The sequence below is a fragment of the Anas acuta genome, chromosome 2 (assembly GCF_963932015.1).
Source record: "Anas acuta chromosome 2, bAnaAcu1.1, whole genome shotgun sequence".
Classification (NCBI taxonomy): domain Eukaryota; kingdom Metazoa; phylum Chordata; class Aves; order Anseriformes; family Anatidae; genus Anas; species Anas acuta.
Window position 1 is genome coordinate 137,032,536 of NC_088980.1, and position 20,102 is coordinate 137,052,637.

The window sequence follows — 20,102 nt, forward strand, 5'->3', positions numbered from 1 at the left end:
CTGTGGGGTGGGGAAGTTCAGGGCCGATACCCTCCTGCCGAGGGCAAGTCTCACGTGGGATGAGCTGCTGTGTGAAAGCCAACCCCTGACATCTCCTCTCTTCCTTGAGGCAAGGAAATGTCCAACAGTGACAGAAGAAGTAAATTCACCTGAAATAGCTTGGCCAGTGGAGAGCTGGCACGAAGAGCCAAGGTCTCCCACCCATCCCCACCCCCAGCAGAGCAAAACTCATCCGCCTGTGTCCAGCTCAAGGAGCCTTCCCACAGCCACCACAGGTTTAAAACCAGAGCTTTCCCTGGCTGCTTGGTGTTTTCTGAGCGTTTTGAAAAGCATTTGTCATGTTTGTTTCTCATACAGCAGGGCAGTGAGGAACTCATCACTCTGCAGCTTGGAGAACCTGCCTGCCTAAACAAGAGCAAAAGAGGTTTTTTTTTTTTTCCAGACACACCATGAAGTACAGAAACCCATCCCCTCCCATGGCTCTTCTGGTCCCCAGCACAGCCCCTGCTTCCCTCCAGCCCCCTGCAGCTCCACTTGAGCTCCAGCAGAAACGAAAACGTGCACAGGACCATGTTTTTTAGATACAACACACACTGCGTGGGGCTCTTCAGAGTAATCGCATTTCCTGGGTGCTGTCTGTGAGAGACATTTAATGGTGTTTTATCGGAAGTCGTTTTACTGAGTGGCTCTTGGAAAGCGAACGCTGCAGAAGCCGAGTGCTTAGAAGTGCTCTGCCTGCGGAGGCTGTGGAGAAGCGAGAAGTGCTTTTAAGTGGATGGGAGCTGCTGCACCTTCAGCCTTTCCAAAGGTCGGCGTGATTCTGGTGCAGCTGAACGAGGGTCAGCACTTCGCCTCGCCAGGTCTTTAGGAAAAGCTGAGCCTCGCCTAGGAGAGGGCAACCAAACACCCCTCCTGGAGGCTTTGACTGAATCTTTTGGGGGACTCAACAGGCAGAGCTGGGTTTTTCAGCACATTCCCAAGTTCTCTGTGAGTTCTCAGCCTCCTAGACAGGGCCAGATTCAGGGCTCATAGGCAGGGTCTCGGGGCCCTGAGGTGGTGAGACGGGCAGTCCTGGGGTGCAACATGTGCCACAAATAGGCTGGGTTTTATCACTCTCAGCAGGAATCAGGCACTGGGCTCAGTTACCTTCCAACGGGCTTTAAACTACTTTTAGCATCCTGGTGCTAATCCCGTCTCCAAATTTAACCCAGGTAAAAAATTTGAAGAGCTTAACGGAGATGCATGGGGCTGCAATAGGAGCAGGAGACAGCCCCCTATGGAGCCTGCGGTCCTGCCCACTGCAACGTGCCAACGCAGCGCCAATGCACGGCTTAAATCCTTGCTAAGCCCTCGAAATTGGCTTAGCTGGGCACAGCCTGGTGGCTGTCCCCTTACCCCCTGCCATCAGCGGGCTGGGGGCTGTGGCTGTGGGCTGGGGAAAGCTCAGGGTGTGAGGAGTAACAGCACGTGCTACGAAACTGGCTGCAGCAGGATATTTATTAGTAGGAAAGAACATTTAGGGGGGTTCAGTAGGGGGATTCGTGTGAACCTTCGGTATCCACCATACATTGGTTTTCATCAAGATTGTTCAAGGTTACATATTTATATAAGAAAACAAAATAATTCATATTTAGGTGCAATCAGTAATTCCAGTATGAAAAAGCACCATGTCACAAAACAGTTTACAATACAAAATTCTTCAAAATCTAACATTTAAAAACAATATTTGTTCAACAGTAATAACAATACAGTAAAAAAATTCTTATTTCCCTTCAAACAATACTGCTTATATATTTTGGCACTGAAAAAGAAACTATCACAAATGCGCCTTTTTAACCACACGATGCTGTTTTGTGAGTGTCTATAGAACAAGGAAAAACATGCTTTTGAAGTCAGTCATTTTGTCAGGTGCAGGCTGAACTGCTTTCTCCTTTAGAAAGAAAAAAATATATATTTATATGAAAAAAAAAATTAAATTGGTAAGCTGCAGCATGTCTTGCCTCTTGGCCCAGGATGGGAGAAGCATCTCTCTCAGAGTCTGTTGAGGCGGCCCTGCCTGAAGGGCTGGGTGCAATCCCTCTGCCCCCACCACACCTGACCAGAAATGCAGATCTGAGACCCCCAGATGCCCCAAATTTGGATGGACCCCAAATTCTTACTACATTAAGCACCCCAATAGGATTCTGACCCCATACTTGCAGCTCAGGCTAATATTTTCTTCTTGGCTAATGTGTCGATTTTAGTTAATTATCTTTCAAGTCACTTGTGCAAAGTGTCTTAAAACGTGAACCCAATACATTTGCCCCAATAGAGCCAGCAGTGGCAAATAAAGCAGGGGGTCTCACGTCAGCCCGGCTGCAGCCTGCGGTGGTGGGGCTGGCCAAAGCGTGTGATCTGGATGCTTGAGTCTGAGAGAGAGAGCACGACAGAAGAACAGATTTTTGGGGGAAGAACGAGCTCAGAACTGACCCCTATGGGAATGAGAAGGCGGGCACTACACTCCATGTCGAACAACGGCGCCTGTGTGCAGCTACGACGGCCCTTGGAAAGGCTGATCCTAGTGAACATGCAGTCCTTGGTGCTAGCTCTAAAAGCTGAACAAGAACAAAACAAAACAAAAAAATAAAATCGTTTTAAATAGTTTTTACATCTTACATCAAAGATGCCACTACGAGAACACAATAGTATCACACGTTAATTAGTACAGTCTTCAAAATGCAAACCGACGCTGGTAAGACTTCCATACATTCTGCATATCATATGTACAGAAGAGAAGAGCTTCTCGAGAGGAGAGGACAGTCAGAGAGAGAGAATTTCCTTTTTTTTTTCTTTTTTTTTTTCTTTTTTTCTGAGTTGCGTAATACGAATACATTATCAGCATAAGAAAACTTGACTCCAACACCAAGAATTCGAGGAAGGTCCTAGCTGGGAGCTCATAGCGTGCTGCTGAGGGGCACAAAACACAGACACAGCCCTCCGCCAGGCTCTGTCCCCTCTCGTGAGCTGGTCATCTGCTCTCCTTGTGCAGGGTGGGTTTCTCACGTCGCTGTGGGTACGTGTTCCTACAGCACGCAGCGGCACAGAGACAGATCCCGAGAGCTGCCCGCGGCCTTTCTGAAGGCAAAACCCCTCTGGAAGTCCTCTCGGGCAGGTGCTGCCTGGTGAGAACTGGCCGGAGACTCAGAATATCACCACAGGAGATCACAACAGAAGTGGGGAGAAAAATTAACACATCACAATAGCTACAGGCAAGCACACGCGGGACACTAACAATTCGAGACAGCCGTAAGAAAACTATGCAGACCAAATTCGTGTAATTCGTAGTTGTCCCTCTCCTTTCCGAGTTGCAAAAAGTCTTTCTTAGGATATGTAGGTTTGCTTACCAAGCATTCGTCTAGAGAGGTATCTCCTTTTGCCAAGACACAGAATATGCTGAACACCATGCTGCTGCATTTAGTCTGCCCGTGGTAGCTTATTGAAAATTAGGTTTGGTTCCTCTACTTCACGCTGTGACGCAGAGACAGCCTGGGGAGCAGTGGTGAGAAAGCTCTGTGGTCATGGACTTCAGAGGGAATGGGGCACCTGGATCCCTTCAGCTTTCGGCCGTGGGTTATTTCAATTTGTTAGCCTCCACAGCACCAGAAGCATTTGCCCAAATTCACACAAACCAACCTATAACTAATTAATTCTGCATGTATTCTGTCACCGACTGGGCCATATTTGTAAATCAAAGGTATGAAGTGCTTCTGCCAGAAGATGTTCGTAGAGGTCACCTCGGGTTCAAGAGCAAATTAGCACTGAATACACAGATACAAACTACAGGACTGTGTGGATGGAAATGAAGAGAGCAAGTGGGAGAAGTAAGGGTACTGAAATGCAACTCCGTCTCCTTGCAGGAAATATGCAGACAGAAATAATCCCTAACTTGCTTAAACACTTCATTTTTCCTAGGCACAGCGAGCCCACCGCCACCTTGCCCGTAATTGCTCTGGCAGATCTGCTCCTGGGTTCATTGAGACTTCTCCTAGCACGTGAGCTACACGGCGTGCAGGGCTGAATCTGAGAGGATCTAAAACAAATACATCAAGAACACAACTAAAACACGAATGAGGAAATGAAACAGAAAATGCCACAGAAACATGATCCTGTAGGGCATTCAAATGGCTAACACAGCACAATGTCTTTAGTAAGCTTCCTCAGATCTGTATCAAATTGAAACTCTGTTTTTTTGTTTGTTGTGGTGGTTTTGCTTTCTTTTGTTTTCTTTCAGATACTAATAAAAAACTAGTAGGTTGCCCTGGAAATGGGAATAAGCTACTGACAGGAAATGAAAAGGTGCTGGCGGCAAGGAGCTCCGGGTTCTCTCCCAATTAATCTCCCCTTCGATTGCAGCCCATTAACAGCACAAACTTAGAATTTAAGAGGATTTCCTCAGGTGGGTCTACTAATCGCCACCATCCTGTTCAGGGGAGGGAACGGGAGGCCAGCCCTGAGGAGAGAACCAGAGGTCGCACCCTTGACGCGTGCCTTTGACGGGCAGCAGGAAGGGTTTGTGCCCAACATCACTCCCCTTTGCCACAATGACCTCTCGGACCACAGCACCAGGATGCTGCAGGCAGCATCAGGCTGAATTGGAAGATGCTGTTCCTGCCTGGAAGAAATCAGGTCTGCATGGGATAAGCCGCAGGAGCGGGGAGCAGTCACCGGTCGGGTTCAGACTGTGGTGTGTCAGCAAACACACATGCACGATAATGGAGACCACATTGTTCCAGGGGTTCGGCACGTTCCCGAAATGTTTAACGCTGCCACTGCTGAAAACAGTAAATAAATAGTGGGGCTGGCAAGGTACACACTGGAGGGCCGAGGGCTGGGAGCAAATCAGAAGCTGTTCCACCTACGTGCGTCCAGCCTGGCTCCTCCAGATGTCACAGGCCTGGGGTTTTTATTTGTTCATAGGGAATGGCAGCCACAAGAGGGGAGGGAAGCCTTGGGGAGCCCAGCACCCTGAGCCCTGGGAAGGGGAGAACACCTTTGGGATCAGATCAGAGCAAGAGGGGAGGATCTGAGACATCTCTCAGCTGCGGAGCGAGCAAACACAGCAGAGAGGGTGGCCACCGCCTGCTTCAGATGAACATCTTTGTGGCCAGACCCCAAACCCCAGTTTTAGCATGTGGTGACCCAGGGCAACACAGCCCCAACTGGAAGGATGAAAAGGAGCTGCTCTGTGATTGCTAACGGGGAGCTTCGCCGTGGGGATTCAGACCCTGGTCTGAAGGCAGCGATGTGCCTTGCTGTTTTTCATTCCTCTTGTCCTTCCACTCCGTTCGCCACAACCCAAGCTCTTTCTTGCCTTGCTCGTTGTGCATTAGCCAGCATTTTACAGGTGATATCTTAATCCCAGCTATACATAATAAAATAAGATGACCTGTGGGAGCCATGAGGAAATCCAATCTGTGCATTCCTGGCCTTTCTGGCTGTTTCTGGTTAAGGTATGGAGAGCATATCTGAAAAGCTTTTTCCCTCATCCTGTGAAAATCCCCATCCCTGAAACAACGATTAGCTCACGTGGACATCTGAAACCAACAGCAGCAAAAGCCAGCCTGGAGCAAGGGATGCTGCTGGGACACTCAGAGCACCCAGAGGTGGTTTCTGCAGGGGATGAAGATGCTCATCATGCTTTGCCCACAGCTACACTTGGAGCCGAACCAGCAGCTCCCCGGGGAGCATATGGCATTTCCCAACTGGGACACGGTGAGCAGCTCTGCAAGGGAGAGCAGAGCTGCTTCTGCAGCTGCACGTTCGTGCTAAAGGTATTTTAAAGAGCTTTTTGCCAGCAATGCTCTGCCTGGATGTGCAGAGCAGAGCTGCCCGGTTAGGAGATGCCATTTCTGCGCTAGTCTTACACGGTTCTGTGGGCCTGGCACGTCGCTGCCTCATGTCTTATCTGCCTGGTGCACGAATCAAAAACTCCTCTTGGAGCCCTGCTCAGCTGCCTGCTGCTTGCCAAGCTCCTCCATGTCTCTGAGCATGGCTCTGCCCGTGGTACCAGGGAAACCAACTTCCCCCACTTCCAGGCTCCTACGTGAGATCACACCCAGCATGACAGAGCAATGAACACGTCCGAATATTTGTGCAAAAGACAGAAAAAATGTCCTTCTCCACTGGTCTCACACCAGAGACCCCCTGGACACATGAAACCGAGAGAGAACCATGAGAAGGACAAAAAGAGGAGCTGGTGTGCCGGGTGTTCAGGACAGGTCTCATCCAGCCCTCCTCAGCTCGTTTTGCTTTGTGTCCCTGCACCAGGCCCCCAAAGCAAACCCTTTTGGAGAAAGCCTCCTTTATCCTGCTATGATTCTGCATCTTCACGGGTGTTGCTAAAAAAAAAAAGAAGACAGTTTTATAACAGCGGGGACAGCTGCGGTGCAGGGGGCTCCCTCCCACCGCCGTGTGTCCCCAGGGACCTGCCACTTGTCACCGTGTCCCCCCGCTCACATGTACCGGGCATCATACGGCCACGGCCACGTTCTCATCTCGGCTTATGCCGCGGATTAGGGCTCAGCACCAGCTACCACAGCTCACCCAGTTTCCATGAGTCAGCCGAGCCCGGGTTCAGCTCATGGGGACAGATATTAATCTTGGGGATCTAGGGATGTGTGAGCTTGTCTTGTGCCCCTGGGCGCTGCTGCTGCATGCAGACCACTTCCAGCCACAGAATTTGCACACTTCTGGCTCCGTGTTTTAAGCAGCAGTGTCCTGAAAAGACGGAGGTCATGCTTTCTAGCAGAGAACAACAAAGGACAAAATGCCACAGCAATAAAGTAAAAATCCTAAAAGCTCCTAGGAGGAACAGCACAGCCCCATTATCTCAGGAACACTCCCTGCTGTGAACTCGCAGGGCTCCGAATCACGTCGAAACATCGATCTTTTTTCAGCCCCTCTCAAGCCCTAAGTGCTCACAACGCAAACACGCTGCTCTTACAAGGGTTGTGCTCCTCTTTCCCTTCCCAAAACACTGCCAAACAAAGACGGCAAAGAGCCCCAGCCACAGACATCACCCGGCATCTTCTGGCCCAGAATTTCGCGAGCTATGTGGATCAGGTCTGCGTGCTGGATGTGCTCATTAATTTGTCTGGATAATAACTGCGTGGAGGTTACCTTTCCCACCAGCAAGTACTATTAGAGGAGGTATCTGCAAAATTGAGAGGTGACGTGCAGGAGCATGTGCTGTCTGCCAGCTTTCCTGTACGGAAATATTTCTAATTGATCTCTTCAAAGTGCCTAACTTGCTGCGTAATTTTATACCAGAGAGGTCGGTCATTTTGTTTTCAGAAGGTTTATGCAATGACTGCAAATGTTAACGGTAGCAAAGCAGAAAAACACAATCCAGCATTCGATGCTTCAGCTCTGCTGCTCTGAGGTCTGCAGATGCTCCCATAACCAGCCCAGCCAGGGCTCACTTTCAAAGCACACGCAGAGGCAGAGGCAGAAAGGGATAGTTAATAATTTAAAACAACACCAGTCGTCAGCGGTAGGCAGGTAAAAGAGTAACCTTCGTTCACTCTGTAAATGTTTATACAACACTTTTATCTGCAGCTATGTCCTCTGCAGCTGGGGGCTAGCTCTTATTCTTCCAGATCTCATGAGCTGTGGAAAGAATTACATCTCCGCTGGCCTGGGGTCACGTCGCAGGTTGTGTTTTCCAACGCGTGTCGGGCAGCATTAACACGTGAAACCCCGAAACTACCGAGCAAAAACAAGCTGAAGTTAGATGCTGGGCCAGAAATGCCTTGTAAAACTAAAAAGAGTTGGAATGCAGATGCTTAAATAAAAGGCGACGTCTTAAAAGTCTTAGTCACGTGCAAAAAGTCTCAGTCACAACAGCAAAAGGCAGATGGGACCAGACATCCATCCCTAATAAGTGCCATAAGTGCCAGCTTTATAGGTCTGGGCTCTACGGGAGGGCAGGCACAGGCTCTCCTTGGCAGGTCCGAGCTGTGCACAGGATGCCTGCTGCAGGTTAGGGAGAAATAGAGAAGGGACTGGAAGAATCAGTGCAAAATTTGCCCGCATGCTTGTAAGAGCTGAGAGCACGAAGTATTGCGAGCTGTTCGCGTCTGTGCTCGGGCCTCTCCTGCTTCCTCACTCTCCCCCACACACCTCTGCTCAGGATTTTAATTAATTTCACAGGAATAAATCATCAGTTGGCTTTCTGTGATCATTTGAGACAAAAGTGTGCGCCTGAAGATTTTTATTATGTGCAATTAGCCACTCGTGATCGTTTTAGTACAACTGATTAACAATGTTATTTTTAATTTATTTTTATTTTATTTTAATAGGCTTTGCATATCAAACCTGGCAAAGCAAATGGTAATGAGAAATTAAGTCTAGGGATCTTTTTTTTTTTTCTCTTTAATTATCGTACACGCTAGCTAGTGTTCAACAAAAAAATTATTCACACTCGGCTCCTTTTTCATGACTTCTAATTAGTACTTAGTTAATCATCATCTGCGAAGCAGACTTATTTCACTCCTGTTTATTTTAAATTAAGGCTACCGGGGGATTAGCATCTACAAGGCCACTTGACGAAGCGCCAGCCTCGCCTGCCAGCCACAGGTCGTCCTGCCGAGCCCACCGCCCGCCCGGACACCTCGCCAGGGGGATCACCGAGCAGCCTGCAGCTAATGACAGATTAATGCCAATTTAGCCAGCGTAATGCCTCCAGCCACCAAAAGCCTTTCTGTCGCCGCAGCGCTCGTACGGGTACTGAGCAATCCCACGCCTGCACCCCAGCTTTGGACGCAGCGCCTCTGGCCAAAAGGACGGAGGTTTTGGGTTTTTTGCAGCGGCAGATTTCAGAAGTCCTGCGTCTAGGCAAAAAGATAAACATTCAACATTTCTCTGGGAGCTGATCTTTTTTTTTTTTTTTTTTCCTTTTAATTTTTATATATATAAATATACCGTAAAGCGTACCATTTCCTTGTTTCAGTACAGACTTTTGAGCTTTACTAAAATAAAGGAAATATAAATGCTACAACGTTATGCTTAAAACAAGGTTTGATGACGGCCTTCCCCCTCGGAGCAGGCCCAGAAATTGCGTCAGCTACGTGGAGAGAGACAAAAACACCCCCAAAACTTCGTACTGCACAAGAGCATTCAAAAGAGCTGGTTTGCCTCAGTTTTAGCTGCTTACAGGTGTGCATCATTTCCTTGGCTCAATGCCCACTCTCCTTCGTAGAAACTATTTTATTACTAACCTGAAAACTTCACATTCAACACGTGTCTCCCTTAAATTCATCGTCAATACCCAGTTTTTCAACATCCGTGCCTGCTTTTGCTGACCCCAAATGGCAAGAGGTATCGTCAGTTGTGGATTTGGGGATCAGGACTGCAAACTGCTGGATTTTCAGATAAAGCCGTGCGAAACCAACCACTGTAAACCAAGGAAAAGCTGTTGATTTTTTCCTTTTCTTTTCTTGAAAATGTTCACAGCATTGAAACAAGGAGGTGCAGGAGCAGGGGTGCGGATGGTGCAGCCCTCACCGGTTGCGTACGATCGTCATCCTCTCTCTGAGCTTCACTGGTGCCTCCTGGACAGGAGAGGAGGTCCCAGGCGAGTCCTGCCCCACCACAACCCTTTTGCTTCAATCTTTGCTACACTTTCAGGTCCTCTGGGTGAATGCTCTGCTACTAAAGCAGCAACCTCAGACCTATCGGTATGTCTTGCTGCCAAGGGTTTTGTTGTTGGTTTTCTCTTTCTCAACGCGTACTTTCCAAAACAGACACATTAAAAACGAAAAAAAATAAAAAACCTTTAAAACAACGATAACACCACAATATCTGTTTAAAACAGTACTGCCTGTGCTCTGGACACATTGTTAAGAGCAATTCAGCATTCGTATAATTAATCCACGACAAAAGAAGCTATAAGATGCCACAAAAGAAGGCATAATTGGCCATACAGAGGCAACACTACCATGAATGTTGTTTGGCAAGGGGAAAAAAAAAAAAAAAAAAGCAGATACATAATTCATCCAAAGACTGGGTTCAGAACTGCCCGGCACTGCTGGGGTCGCACTGCAGGAGTCGGACTATTGATGGGTCGCTCTTGGCGCCTCGGATGAACTCTTCCAGAGAGAGCTTTCCTGGAAAAGAGACACGTCGGCTTAGCGCAGTGGGTCTGCAGAGCTGCTGAGCCTGCAGGCATGTGTGGTGGAAATAAATTAGCAGGGGGCGAGGAAAATCCCTGGGGGTGCAATGGCAGACGGAAGGGCCCTTCCTCGGGGTGCTGGTTTGGAGGAAAGATGGCTGGGGGCTGCTGGCCACAGGGCAGCACTTTCTGTGGGTGCCAGAAAGTGCTGTGGTTCCTGCTCCCTTTCCTTAAAGAAAAGAAAAAGGTGTGGTGTCCCAAAATCTTCCTACAGGGAGGTAGGGATGAGCTAAGGCCAAACGTTCAAGCCCTGGTTACGGCTGAGGTGAGACCGAGTCACCCTGGATGGACCTCCTTTCAAAGAAGAGGCCACAGACACATTGATTTTTCCTATGGTTCAACAATTTCCTGAGGTTTTGTGGGGATAAGAGTTATTTTGGCAGAAGTTTGGGGTGGTTTTACTTGTTTGCCTTCCACAACAACCCTTCCGGGTGGGAGCAGACAACACAGGCACAGGCTTTTAAAAACCTAAAATCCAGGCAAATCCATACCCTGCTCCTCGGTGGAAAATACTGGGTGTTTACTAAGAGATAACCATCTCCCACTGCGAAGTTAATGAACCAACAGGAAAAGAAACAGCATTTGAGAGGAAAGCAAAAGACCAGGCTGTGGGTTCCTGAGTGGTGTTTCTGAGCACTGCACCCCTCTGAGCCCTGCCGGGTGGTGAGGAGGGACCAGGGGCACCGTGGCTTGGCCCAGGGGGCTGGAGGAGGAGCGGTGAGTCCGAGGGGACACCCGGCACCTGGAGGGAGCCTACCGTCACGGTTGGTGTCCATCTGACGGAAGATCTTCTCTGTCCTCTTCTCCGGTGTTGACTCATCTTCCGGCATCTTCATGACAGAAGAAACCATCTTATAGATTGCCTGTGTGATAGGAGAGCGGCAAAGAGCTGGTAAGAAACACGTTATCTGAGTGTGTTAGGGGTATGGTTATCTCCTGGTGGCCACAAGAGGCAGAAAATCTCCCCGGAGCATCGTCTGGGATCTGCTCTGCAGACGCTGAGGGGAGTGGGTGGCAGCAGTACACGCAGCTGCCCTCTTCAGTGGGACACTCGTTTAGAAAATAACGTGTTGCCTTATTTAGTCACAGCTGAACACAATCTGGGCTTGTACTGAGCTTACATTTTCCATTATGAAAACAGTCTTTGGGTGAATTTATCACTTGAACTGCACTTAGGCACCAGCAGCTCCTGGGACGTGGGGAGCAGAAGGACCGCCGAGGTCCCGTCCCGTGTTGAAGCTCACCTCAGTTTCAGCCACCCGGGCTCCATCCTCACCTCTCCTGTCCTTCTCCCCACCCTGTGTGCACCCATCTGCCTTCTCCCTGCTTGGTTGGCACCCTGCCCGTGAGAGCAGTGACTCATCCCTGCCTTTGCCAAGCCTCACAGATAACAAAGGCTTGACCAACAACGAGGTGGCCTTCTCCTCGTGTGCCTCCACAGCTAAAAAAGCACCATTCATAATTCGTTCCACAGGGAGCAGATGTCCTGGTCCTGCACAGCACGGCTGCCACTCATCCTCACTCTTTGCACAGACAAATCCATTAGTCCTGCACCATCCCAGCTGCCCTACAAGAGAGGTAACTTTAACTTTAAAACGTGAAAGAGCGATGACCACTTCTTTGCTTCGCCTTGCCCTGGAGGCTGGGTCCTCCTGCAGGACCAGATGGCTCACTGTGGCTCCCCTTCCCCACTTTCCACCCATGAAAGCACTTTGCCTGGCACACCACAGTTTTTTGGCCCAGGGACAGCCCCAGGACCATGACAGCTTGGGCTCACCAGCTGGAGGACGCTGCTGAGCAGCACGGACACTTTACACACAGCCATTGCCTCAGCCATCCCACTGCCTTCTCCTCTGTCAGCAGAGCCAGCTCACCTTTCAGTCTGCCTGGCGTTTAAATAACATCAAGCATGACACCCCGAGAAAGGTATTTGTCTGTTTAATGAAATATTTATCACTTAGGCTCAGCGCAGCCGAGCATCTGCTCCCTCAGTTTTGTCACCAAGGCTGAGGCCACAGATTCCCTGGTTTTCCCTCTGCTGAGTCTGTAACTCTTGTGGTAGACCCTAGTGGGAGAACATTTCAGCATGGACAATGGCTGGATGAAGGGGAACATGGTGGGTACCCTTTTAATCATCATTATTTTGAGTTGCAGTGGGGGAATGCCCAAAGGCTCCCAAAGGATTTAGGGTGCCAGAGTATGAGCCTCAGTAGATGCTGTCCATACAGTCTTGATCATCTGACGGCCAGGAGGAAAGAAGAAGGGATGAACAAGCAGGCAAATGAACACTGGGGGCAGGGGAAGAGAAAAAGAGGAGGTGGCAGGCAGTGAGAAGTCGCACCCGCCTCATCCTGATCAGCATGCAAGGCTCATGGGGATCCGAGCGGTGAGGAGGCTCATAAACCTGCCACTGTGTAAGCATCTTAAGCTGTCTGGCTTTTGTCTGGGGGAGGAAGAGAGGTGGAGGGGTCATTGCCTCCCTCGGGGCGAGAGGATGGCAGAGTCTCTATTGAAAGTGTGGGAGGAATGCCCCGGCCCCGCAGCGCAGCCGTGTTTACTCTGATCAAAGCAGCCATAGTAAGAATATGCAGATTTTAAGGACAAAAATAAATAAATAAATAAATAAATAAAGCTCTTCAAGATGACTTCATCCTACAGGGTCCTTTTCACAGAGGCATGTGAAGCGAATAACAGATGAGATATTCTAGGAAAGCCAGATGGGAATAACATAGTGAGCGTTCCTTTCATGCTGAAAATGGTTACTCTGGACAAATTCTTCTGCCCTTACTCAGAAGCTCAGTGGGAAGTTTTCCCAAAGTGAAAAACAGCTCAAACGGATTCGGGATCTTGGGATTTGCCCCGTGTTAATTCAGTGCAGCTACACAGGGCTCTTGATTGTGGGTTTGTAAAGGGTGAGCTCTGAAGGAAGCTGGTTCCTTGCAGTGGTCCCATGGAGCTGGGCTGTGCTCACCTCGGGCTGTGTAACCTGGGACCGAAAGGGCTGGGGCTCTGCTCCACGTGGAGCAAAGGCCTTGGCCTCACCATGTTGGGGTGGAAAGCCAGCAGGGGCACAAAGCAACCTGAAAAAAAAATTATTTCCTCTCAGCCCAAATGGGATTTTTGATGCTGCCTCTACGGAGAGCCGTATCAGCTTCTGCTTCTTCCCATAGCAGCTTCTGTTTCTTCCTGTCTTACAAATAAGCTAGCCAGGCAAGTGAGATGGATGTCCTCTTGTCCCTATTAAAATAAAAGTGTTACTCTCATCTCTTGGCTAAGTGCTCTTGAGGTGCCTTATGATTCCATGGTGTGAAAAAATGTGCCCCTAGAACAAGGCTCCCGTCTTTTATTTGAAGGCTTGTTTCAAGACACTCTTGCCAAGTATGTCCCACTTCATCCAGGGGAGCAAACACAAACCTTCCAGCCGGCTATTCTTTGAGTGGTCTGGGCTATTTAGGTTATGGGTAAACATCTGAGGGATATGAAAAGCATTTCTAGAGCAGGAGGACCTGCGGTGAGGCCTGGCAGGAGGGCAGGCTACGAAACCCCTTCCCACAGTACTTGCAGATGTGCTGTGCATGGTAGCAGTGCCACAATGGCTTCAGGAAGCTGTTCTGGACCATTCATAGTGCCATTGGTGGCACTAAGCAAGGAAATTCAAGGAAATTCCCATCAGCATAACAGGGAAAATGGCTGCAGAGAAATGGCTGTAAAAGCACATTGAAAGCAGAGTGAGAAAGGAGAGAAGCATGGCTTGCTTCTCTTCCCCATTATTTCAGGTGCAGTAAACTCTGGGCACCATGAAAGTGTAATGGGGGTGGTGTTTTTTGCAGTCAAACTGTGACTTTTAGACTGATTGTATTTCTTTTAGCATCCATTTTGATGTATTGTCTCATGCAAGAATCCAGATGAAAACAGTAAATCCTGCTATATCAACATGCAAATGTGTGCTAGATAAGGGACTTGTAATAGGTTGCTCTGAAACATGTATCAGAGATACTAGAATTCTGTTTTTCACTATCAGTGGCTTAGGGTACCCAGGCAGACATCTGATGCAGAATCCTGTCTTTCCATATTAAAGAATAATCATCTTTTGTTAATGAAAGTGATAGTTGCTAGCTGCTTTCTCACAAGTCTGATCACCATGTATCAAAGGTATCTTGATAAAGCACAAAAGGTGCTCCTTTACTTGTTTCATTTATCAGCTGAAGGTGCTTCCAGAGACCGTGCAGCAAATCCTACCCAACAGGGAGGAGCTGGGGCTGGCCTGTGCAATTCGGGAACATCAGCATGGACCTGAAAACTGGAAGAAGAGATCAGGGCAAGATCTACAAATCAACTGCCTCATGAAAGGGGCAGCTTTCCTGACTGTGCATGTACATAAATATCTGATGAAAGACTGGCCCCCAGGAGGCTCCCCCTGAGCACCAGGACAGTGGGACGACATGCCGGTCAGCCTGCAGGGTGGTATTACACATGCCCCCTTGTGACACTTTCTTGTCCATTTCACTTTTCCCTTTTTCCAGCAAAGAATGTGATTTCAGAAACATGAAACAAAATGATCATTTCCATCCAGTGTGGATTTAGGTTGGAGGTACAGATGGACAAAACATCACCCTGCACTGACCCTTCTGCTGCAGCTTCGTTTCCTGATGGCAGCATGGTTGTGAAAGACAACAAAACAACTTGGTATCAACGTGAGGACGAAGGAGAGCAAGCATTTCAGCCTCTAAACATGCTGGTGAGCAGATCCGTGGGAAATGGGAAAAGCTGCCAGTTCTGCTGGCCCTAGCTTGGATCGCTGCAGAGATCCCAGCCACTGATGTTCTCATTAAATTCGACTCAAACACATTTGTGGGCTTGTCCTTTGTGTTTGTAAACCTTCTGATCTTGGGGGTTTATGCTGCCGTCAAGCACTCAGGCCTTCCCGAAATACTTGTCAGCAGGAAGGGGTCCTGCAGTCTTTGAGGCGCCTTCTCCTGAGGAACAGACACTTGCTTGGGCTGGGCTCCCCTGTCTTTGCTTTGTGCTTTTTGTTGGTTCTTTGGGGATTCTCTTTGTGTTTTATGGTTGGTTGTTTGGTTTGTCTTTTTTTTTTTTTTTTTTTCATAAGGAGAAATACAGCCAGAAAAACAATAACTGGCAGCCTGTTTACCCTGCCTGGGGGAGTGGAAGATTTGTAAGGAACAGAGCATCTTCTAATGCAAATATTCCATGGAGTCTGCCGTGACACTCAGACAGGGAGGTGTCTGCAGCTCAGCGCAGTCCTGCTTCTTAACCCAGATACAAGAATGCAAAATAAAACCTGAAAGAGAGCTCAACAACCCTACATTTGCAGCAGAGACATGTATCTGCTCTTACCAAAGCAGCGTGAGCGCTGGTGTTTGGTACTGTTTGGAGGACACAGAAGTGCCCTGATAAAAAGACAAGGGCACCACGCATTAAACTGATTCCATACAGGCAGCTTGCCATCATGGACTGTAATTTGTATGCATTCCTTTCGCTTCATGTCCAGCACAAATATAAATCTGAATAATACAGTGCATAGCTAGCATGGCAAACCCCCCCATGAAATAAAAAATCTTGATAACAGGCTTTTTTTTTTTTCTTTTTTCTTGTATGGTGCTGCCTTTCACAGACTCAAGCTGTGTAAATACACTACCGTACCAAAAATGTTTTAAAGCTTTCAGTAGAGTGATGTGCCTCGAGGCTGAAAGCATGTTAGAGGAAGACAAAATGAGGTGGGACTCCTACCAACAGCACAAGGAAATGCATCCAAAGAAGCTGCGAAGGGAATCATCATCTATCCAGATAAGGTTTATCTATACTGGCAAGTTAATATGAAGATAGCTACCATGGCATTAAGTATGCAGACATTGCTGGAGTTAGACAGGCAGATATGTTTTAAAATATGTGAGCTGGTTTTTAATAGTAAAGTGGTTTCAAAGTAAATTTCTTGTAGAGGGAGCCTGCCTTCCTTAACAGTAGAAAACCTGGTTAATCTAAGATACTTGGTCCAACTGTAATTAATTGTAATTCCTTGACAGTGATTTCCCAGAGGACAGAACCACACTGATCATCATGTTAGCTGCTGTGCTCCAGCCCAGCAGAGCTCCTGGAGGAGAGCTTCCCATGCAGCACGTTGCTCAGAAAAAAAAAAAAAACTACACTGGATATCAAATGCAGTAGTATGGATTGCGACAAAACCTTTGCCAAAGGAAATAACATTTTATATTCAAGCACTAGACAGAGAACCTAGAGCATAACCCCCCAGATGCTGCCAGAGCTTTCCACTCAGTTCTCGTTGTGGCATCTCTCTGTGCTTTGTCTGCAACGAGGGAGGCGAAGGGGTGCCTCTGAGCAGCACGTACCTGCACGATTTCCAGCATCTCCGACTTGCTGATGTAGCCGTTCCCGTCGAGGTCGTACATGCTGAATGCCCACTTCAACTTCTGCTCCAGTTTGCCTCTCGACGTTACGCTCAAGGCTATGATGAATTCTCTGAAATCTATTGTTCCGTCTCCGTTGGCGTCAAAAGTGCGGAACACGTGTTCCGCAAACTTAGAAGCGTCCCCATAAGGGAAGAAGTTCCCATATATTTTTTTAAACTCCTCCATGGATAAGTGTCCACTTGGACAGTCTCTCAAGAAGCCTTTGTACCACTCCTGGATCTCGTGTTCTGTAAAGTCTGTACTTTCTAGCAAATCTTGCATGACTTCAGGGCGTAGCTTGCTGTTTTGCTTTCCCATATTGGTGACAAAATATTACCTGCAGAGGAAAAACAACTTCATTTAAATTGTAGTAATTAATAAAGCTTGTCAAGATTAATAACAAGTAGTTTGGAGGCTTTAGAAGGACAGTGTGATGGAGTTTTCTGATGATAGTTCACACTTGGGAATCAACCAAATCTTTGGGATGTGTACCCTACTACAAGAACAATCTAAAAAAACTATCCAGACTAACTTAACGTTATTTACATTACCTTTTCACAGTCTGGAGAACTGTAATTATGTCGAATTTATCCCACTTTCCTTTTTACATCACAATGTAAGCAGTAGGCTGTGTGCTGCGGCACAGCCTCCAGCCAGGGCACCCAGATAACTCAGGGACCTCACCCGGAGGAGCTACCATTTTTTATAACCCTGGTTGAAACCAGGCTGCTGCAGAAGATTACTTTTCCTTGGTCTTGCTTCAAAATGGGATCAGAGTGCATCTGCAGTGTGCATTGAAACCAGAACTGCACTTCTAGACACATCTTTATAGCCAGAGTCAATCGGAGCAACCCATAAATTACCTCTTCTGTTTGGCAGGGACCAATTCTCATTTCAATTTAAATGCAGATTAAATCTGGCAAGATTTTATCAATGGTGGATTCCCCCACCCCAAACTAAAAATGTTTTTTTTAAATTCTCCTTGTAGCTATAAATTGGAGCTATAACTGAGCAATAGTGAGCTGGGTGGTCATGGCTTTTAGAAAAAAAAAATACCCAGACAACAAAACTGGAAATTCATTTCACTTAACAATTAAGGAATATTCTTGGATGCAGCTTTTATCTCCGTTGTTTCAGTTAAATCACCCTAGTTCTGTTTTATTTAAGGCAAGTTGCTGCATAGCACATTGTGCAGCAGATTTGCTAACGATTGATGCCCTTTGGGTTTTAGGTTTAGGGGCGTGACTGCATTGGCTCCAAAAGCCAGCATCATCAGTTTTACTGGAAGCTTAGCATTATACCAGAGTTGTGGGAAGCTGTGCTTTATCGACAGAAACCTGCCTGAGAATTTATCATGGGAATGACAGTCACCACTAAAACCTGATGTATGGACAACTTCAGCAGAATTGCAAAATAATTTATACGAGACTCCCACGCTGTTGTCAGAACAGAGTCTTCGAGTTGCAGAGATGGATTTATGAATTATATCTAGTGTGGCAAATGAACATCCAGTGAAATGTTCTTTCTAGATCATGGTAACACTTTAAATAGAGAAAAAAAAAATGAGGAAGACATTGAGGCTCCCCCTGACTGGTGAGAAGCTGAACTTCTCACAAGATGAATTTGAACCCCCACAGGAATAAGAAGACTGCCTTAAAATCTCCTGTGTTCTTGAACCACAACAACCCAAAAGCTGTATTGCTCAAAGGTAAAATGGGGGGATCCATCCTAGATCTGGCCGTGCTTCACAGGATCCATGGCTGGCTGGTAGCCAGATGTCTCATCTGAACTGCTGCCCTGATGGAGATGAGGCTCCCCTGCCCACAGGGTTGAGAGGGGGAGCTTCTGCATCTCCTGGACATTTCAGGGCCCTGGATGATTACCTTAATCCAAATGATGTCTTTTCCCCCTAGTGCATCTCTAAAACACTCAGAAAGTGGAAGATACAACCTCAAAGGTATTTCTTTCTGTTGCTTTCCCTCCTGACGAAAGCCTAGTGTGAGGTTTATAAGTCATCCAAGCTCTTAATACCCTGAAAATGGCAAAAATGTCCCTGTTTTATAGGCCGTTTCCAACAGCTGCCGAGGCAGCTGAGGGTTGCGTTGCCTTCAGCTGGCATTGGATGGGGTCCACAATAAACAACCCGGGGGTGATCTGAGCAAATGGACCACATGGGAAGGGTTTAGGCTAAGAGGAACGGCAGGAGCAGGCTCTGCCAGCAGGACACTAAAGCACCTGGGCAAGTGAAGTGGTGAGGTTTGGTTTCAGGAGGCACCAGTTTAACAAAAAGCAAGGAGCACAGTCCCCAGAGCTTTTAGCAGCTCCCCACGCCCACGGCCTGCCACTGCTCCATAGCCCCGGGGCTTTTCAGAGGGTGAGAGGAGGAAGGGAAGGTCTCTGAATCACGCGCAAGCCAGCTGCAGTAGGAGGGAGCTGGCATTAGCAATATAATCCCTCGCCTCCTTTTAATACCTCAAACATCAGAAAATGCAAAACTCAGCCTGTGCACTTCCACAGTCTTATGAAAAACAACATCGTGGGGTAGCGTGAAGTCTCTGGCCTTCGTGAGGCAGCCAAAGGTGATGTGCTTCAGTCCAAAAAATGGTGCATTTATAGCTGCACATGGCTGCAGGTGCCACATATTTTTACCAAGTAATAAAAAAAAAACAACAACAACAAAAAAAAAAAAAAACAACAAACAACCAAAGAATAACAGAACAGCTTTTGTTCTTTGCCTTTTGTTGGTAACAGCAAAACATCACAACGAGAAAAATCTGTTTTCCAGGCACAAAGGGAGAACCAATCCTACGTGGCTTGCAGACAGGGGATGAGATTCATAGCCGCCGTGATTCCAGGCAACACAGTCAAAAGCTGTGGTATTATTCCTGAGTACACTTGTGCTGAATATGTATCATGGTCTTTGCCCTCCAAATTGTTCATTATTAATAGCCGGTGTTCTAGGAACAATAACGATGGGATTTATTGTGCCCATTCTATCAACAACAGATCAAAATGCTTTTGCAGTCCAAGTACAGAAAATCCTCGAGGACACTTGAAGATCCTTATAATCACTTCATACGCTGCTGCCTGCCTCTTCAGGACAGATTGGATTACGGACAGAGTACAGTGAGCTAAGAGTCTTTCAGTTAGCAATGGCAGCAATAAATACAAAGGATGAAATAAAATTGGATCTTATCTCAGGCCTTTTTTCCACAATTTATCACCTCTTGTAGATCTTTCAGAATTATAATAAATTGATAGACATTATAATAGAGCAAATAAGTAGTGAATGGCAATGACAATTGCAAAGTAAAACATTGACAATTCTGAAAAATAATGGCTGGAGGTGTACAAAACAAAGAGAAATTTTTTTTTAATGATTATGTTTAATTACATTTCTGCACCAGTTTCTTCCTGTAATACAATGGTGCTGGACATAATGTACACAAATGACTTCTTGTGTG

General features: G+C 47.3%; 1 protein-coding gene across 1 annotated transcript in view; it reads right to left on the reverse strand.

Annotated features, from left to right (window-relative positions):
* Positions 1-1,478: 1,478 nt before the first annotated feature.
* NCALD (neurocalcin delta) overlaps positions 1,479-20,102 on the reverse strand; it is a 50,209-nt gene continuing 31,585 nt past the window's right edge. Inside the window, exons 2-4 of the mRNA XM_068672381.1 lie at positions 16,579-16,975; positions 10,968-11,073; positions 1,479-10,145 (exon numbers count right to left, since the gene is read on the reverse strand). Of these exons, the coding sequence (XP_068528482.1) occupies positions 10,048-10,145; positions 10,968-11,073; positions 16,579-16,956 (582 nt within the window). The 5' untranslated portion in view covers positions 16,957-16,975 and the 3' untranslated portion in view covers positions 1,479-10,047. The remainder of the gene's footprint in view (positions 10,146-10,967; positions 11,074-16,578; positions 16,976-20,102) is intronic.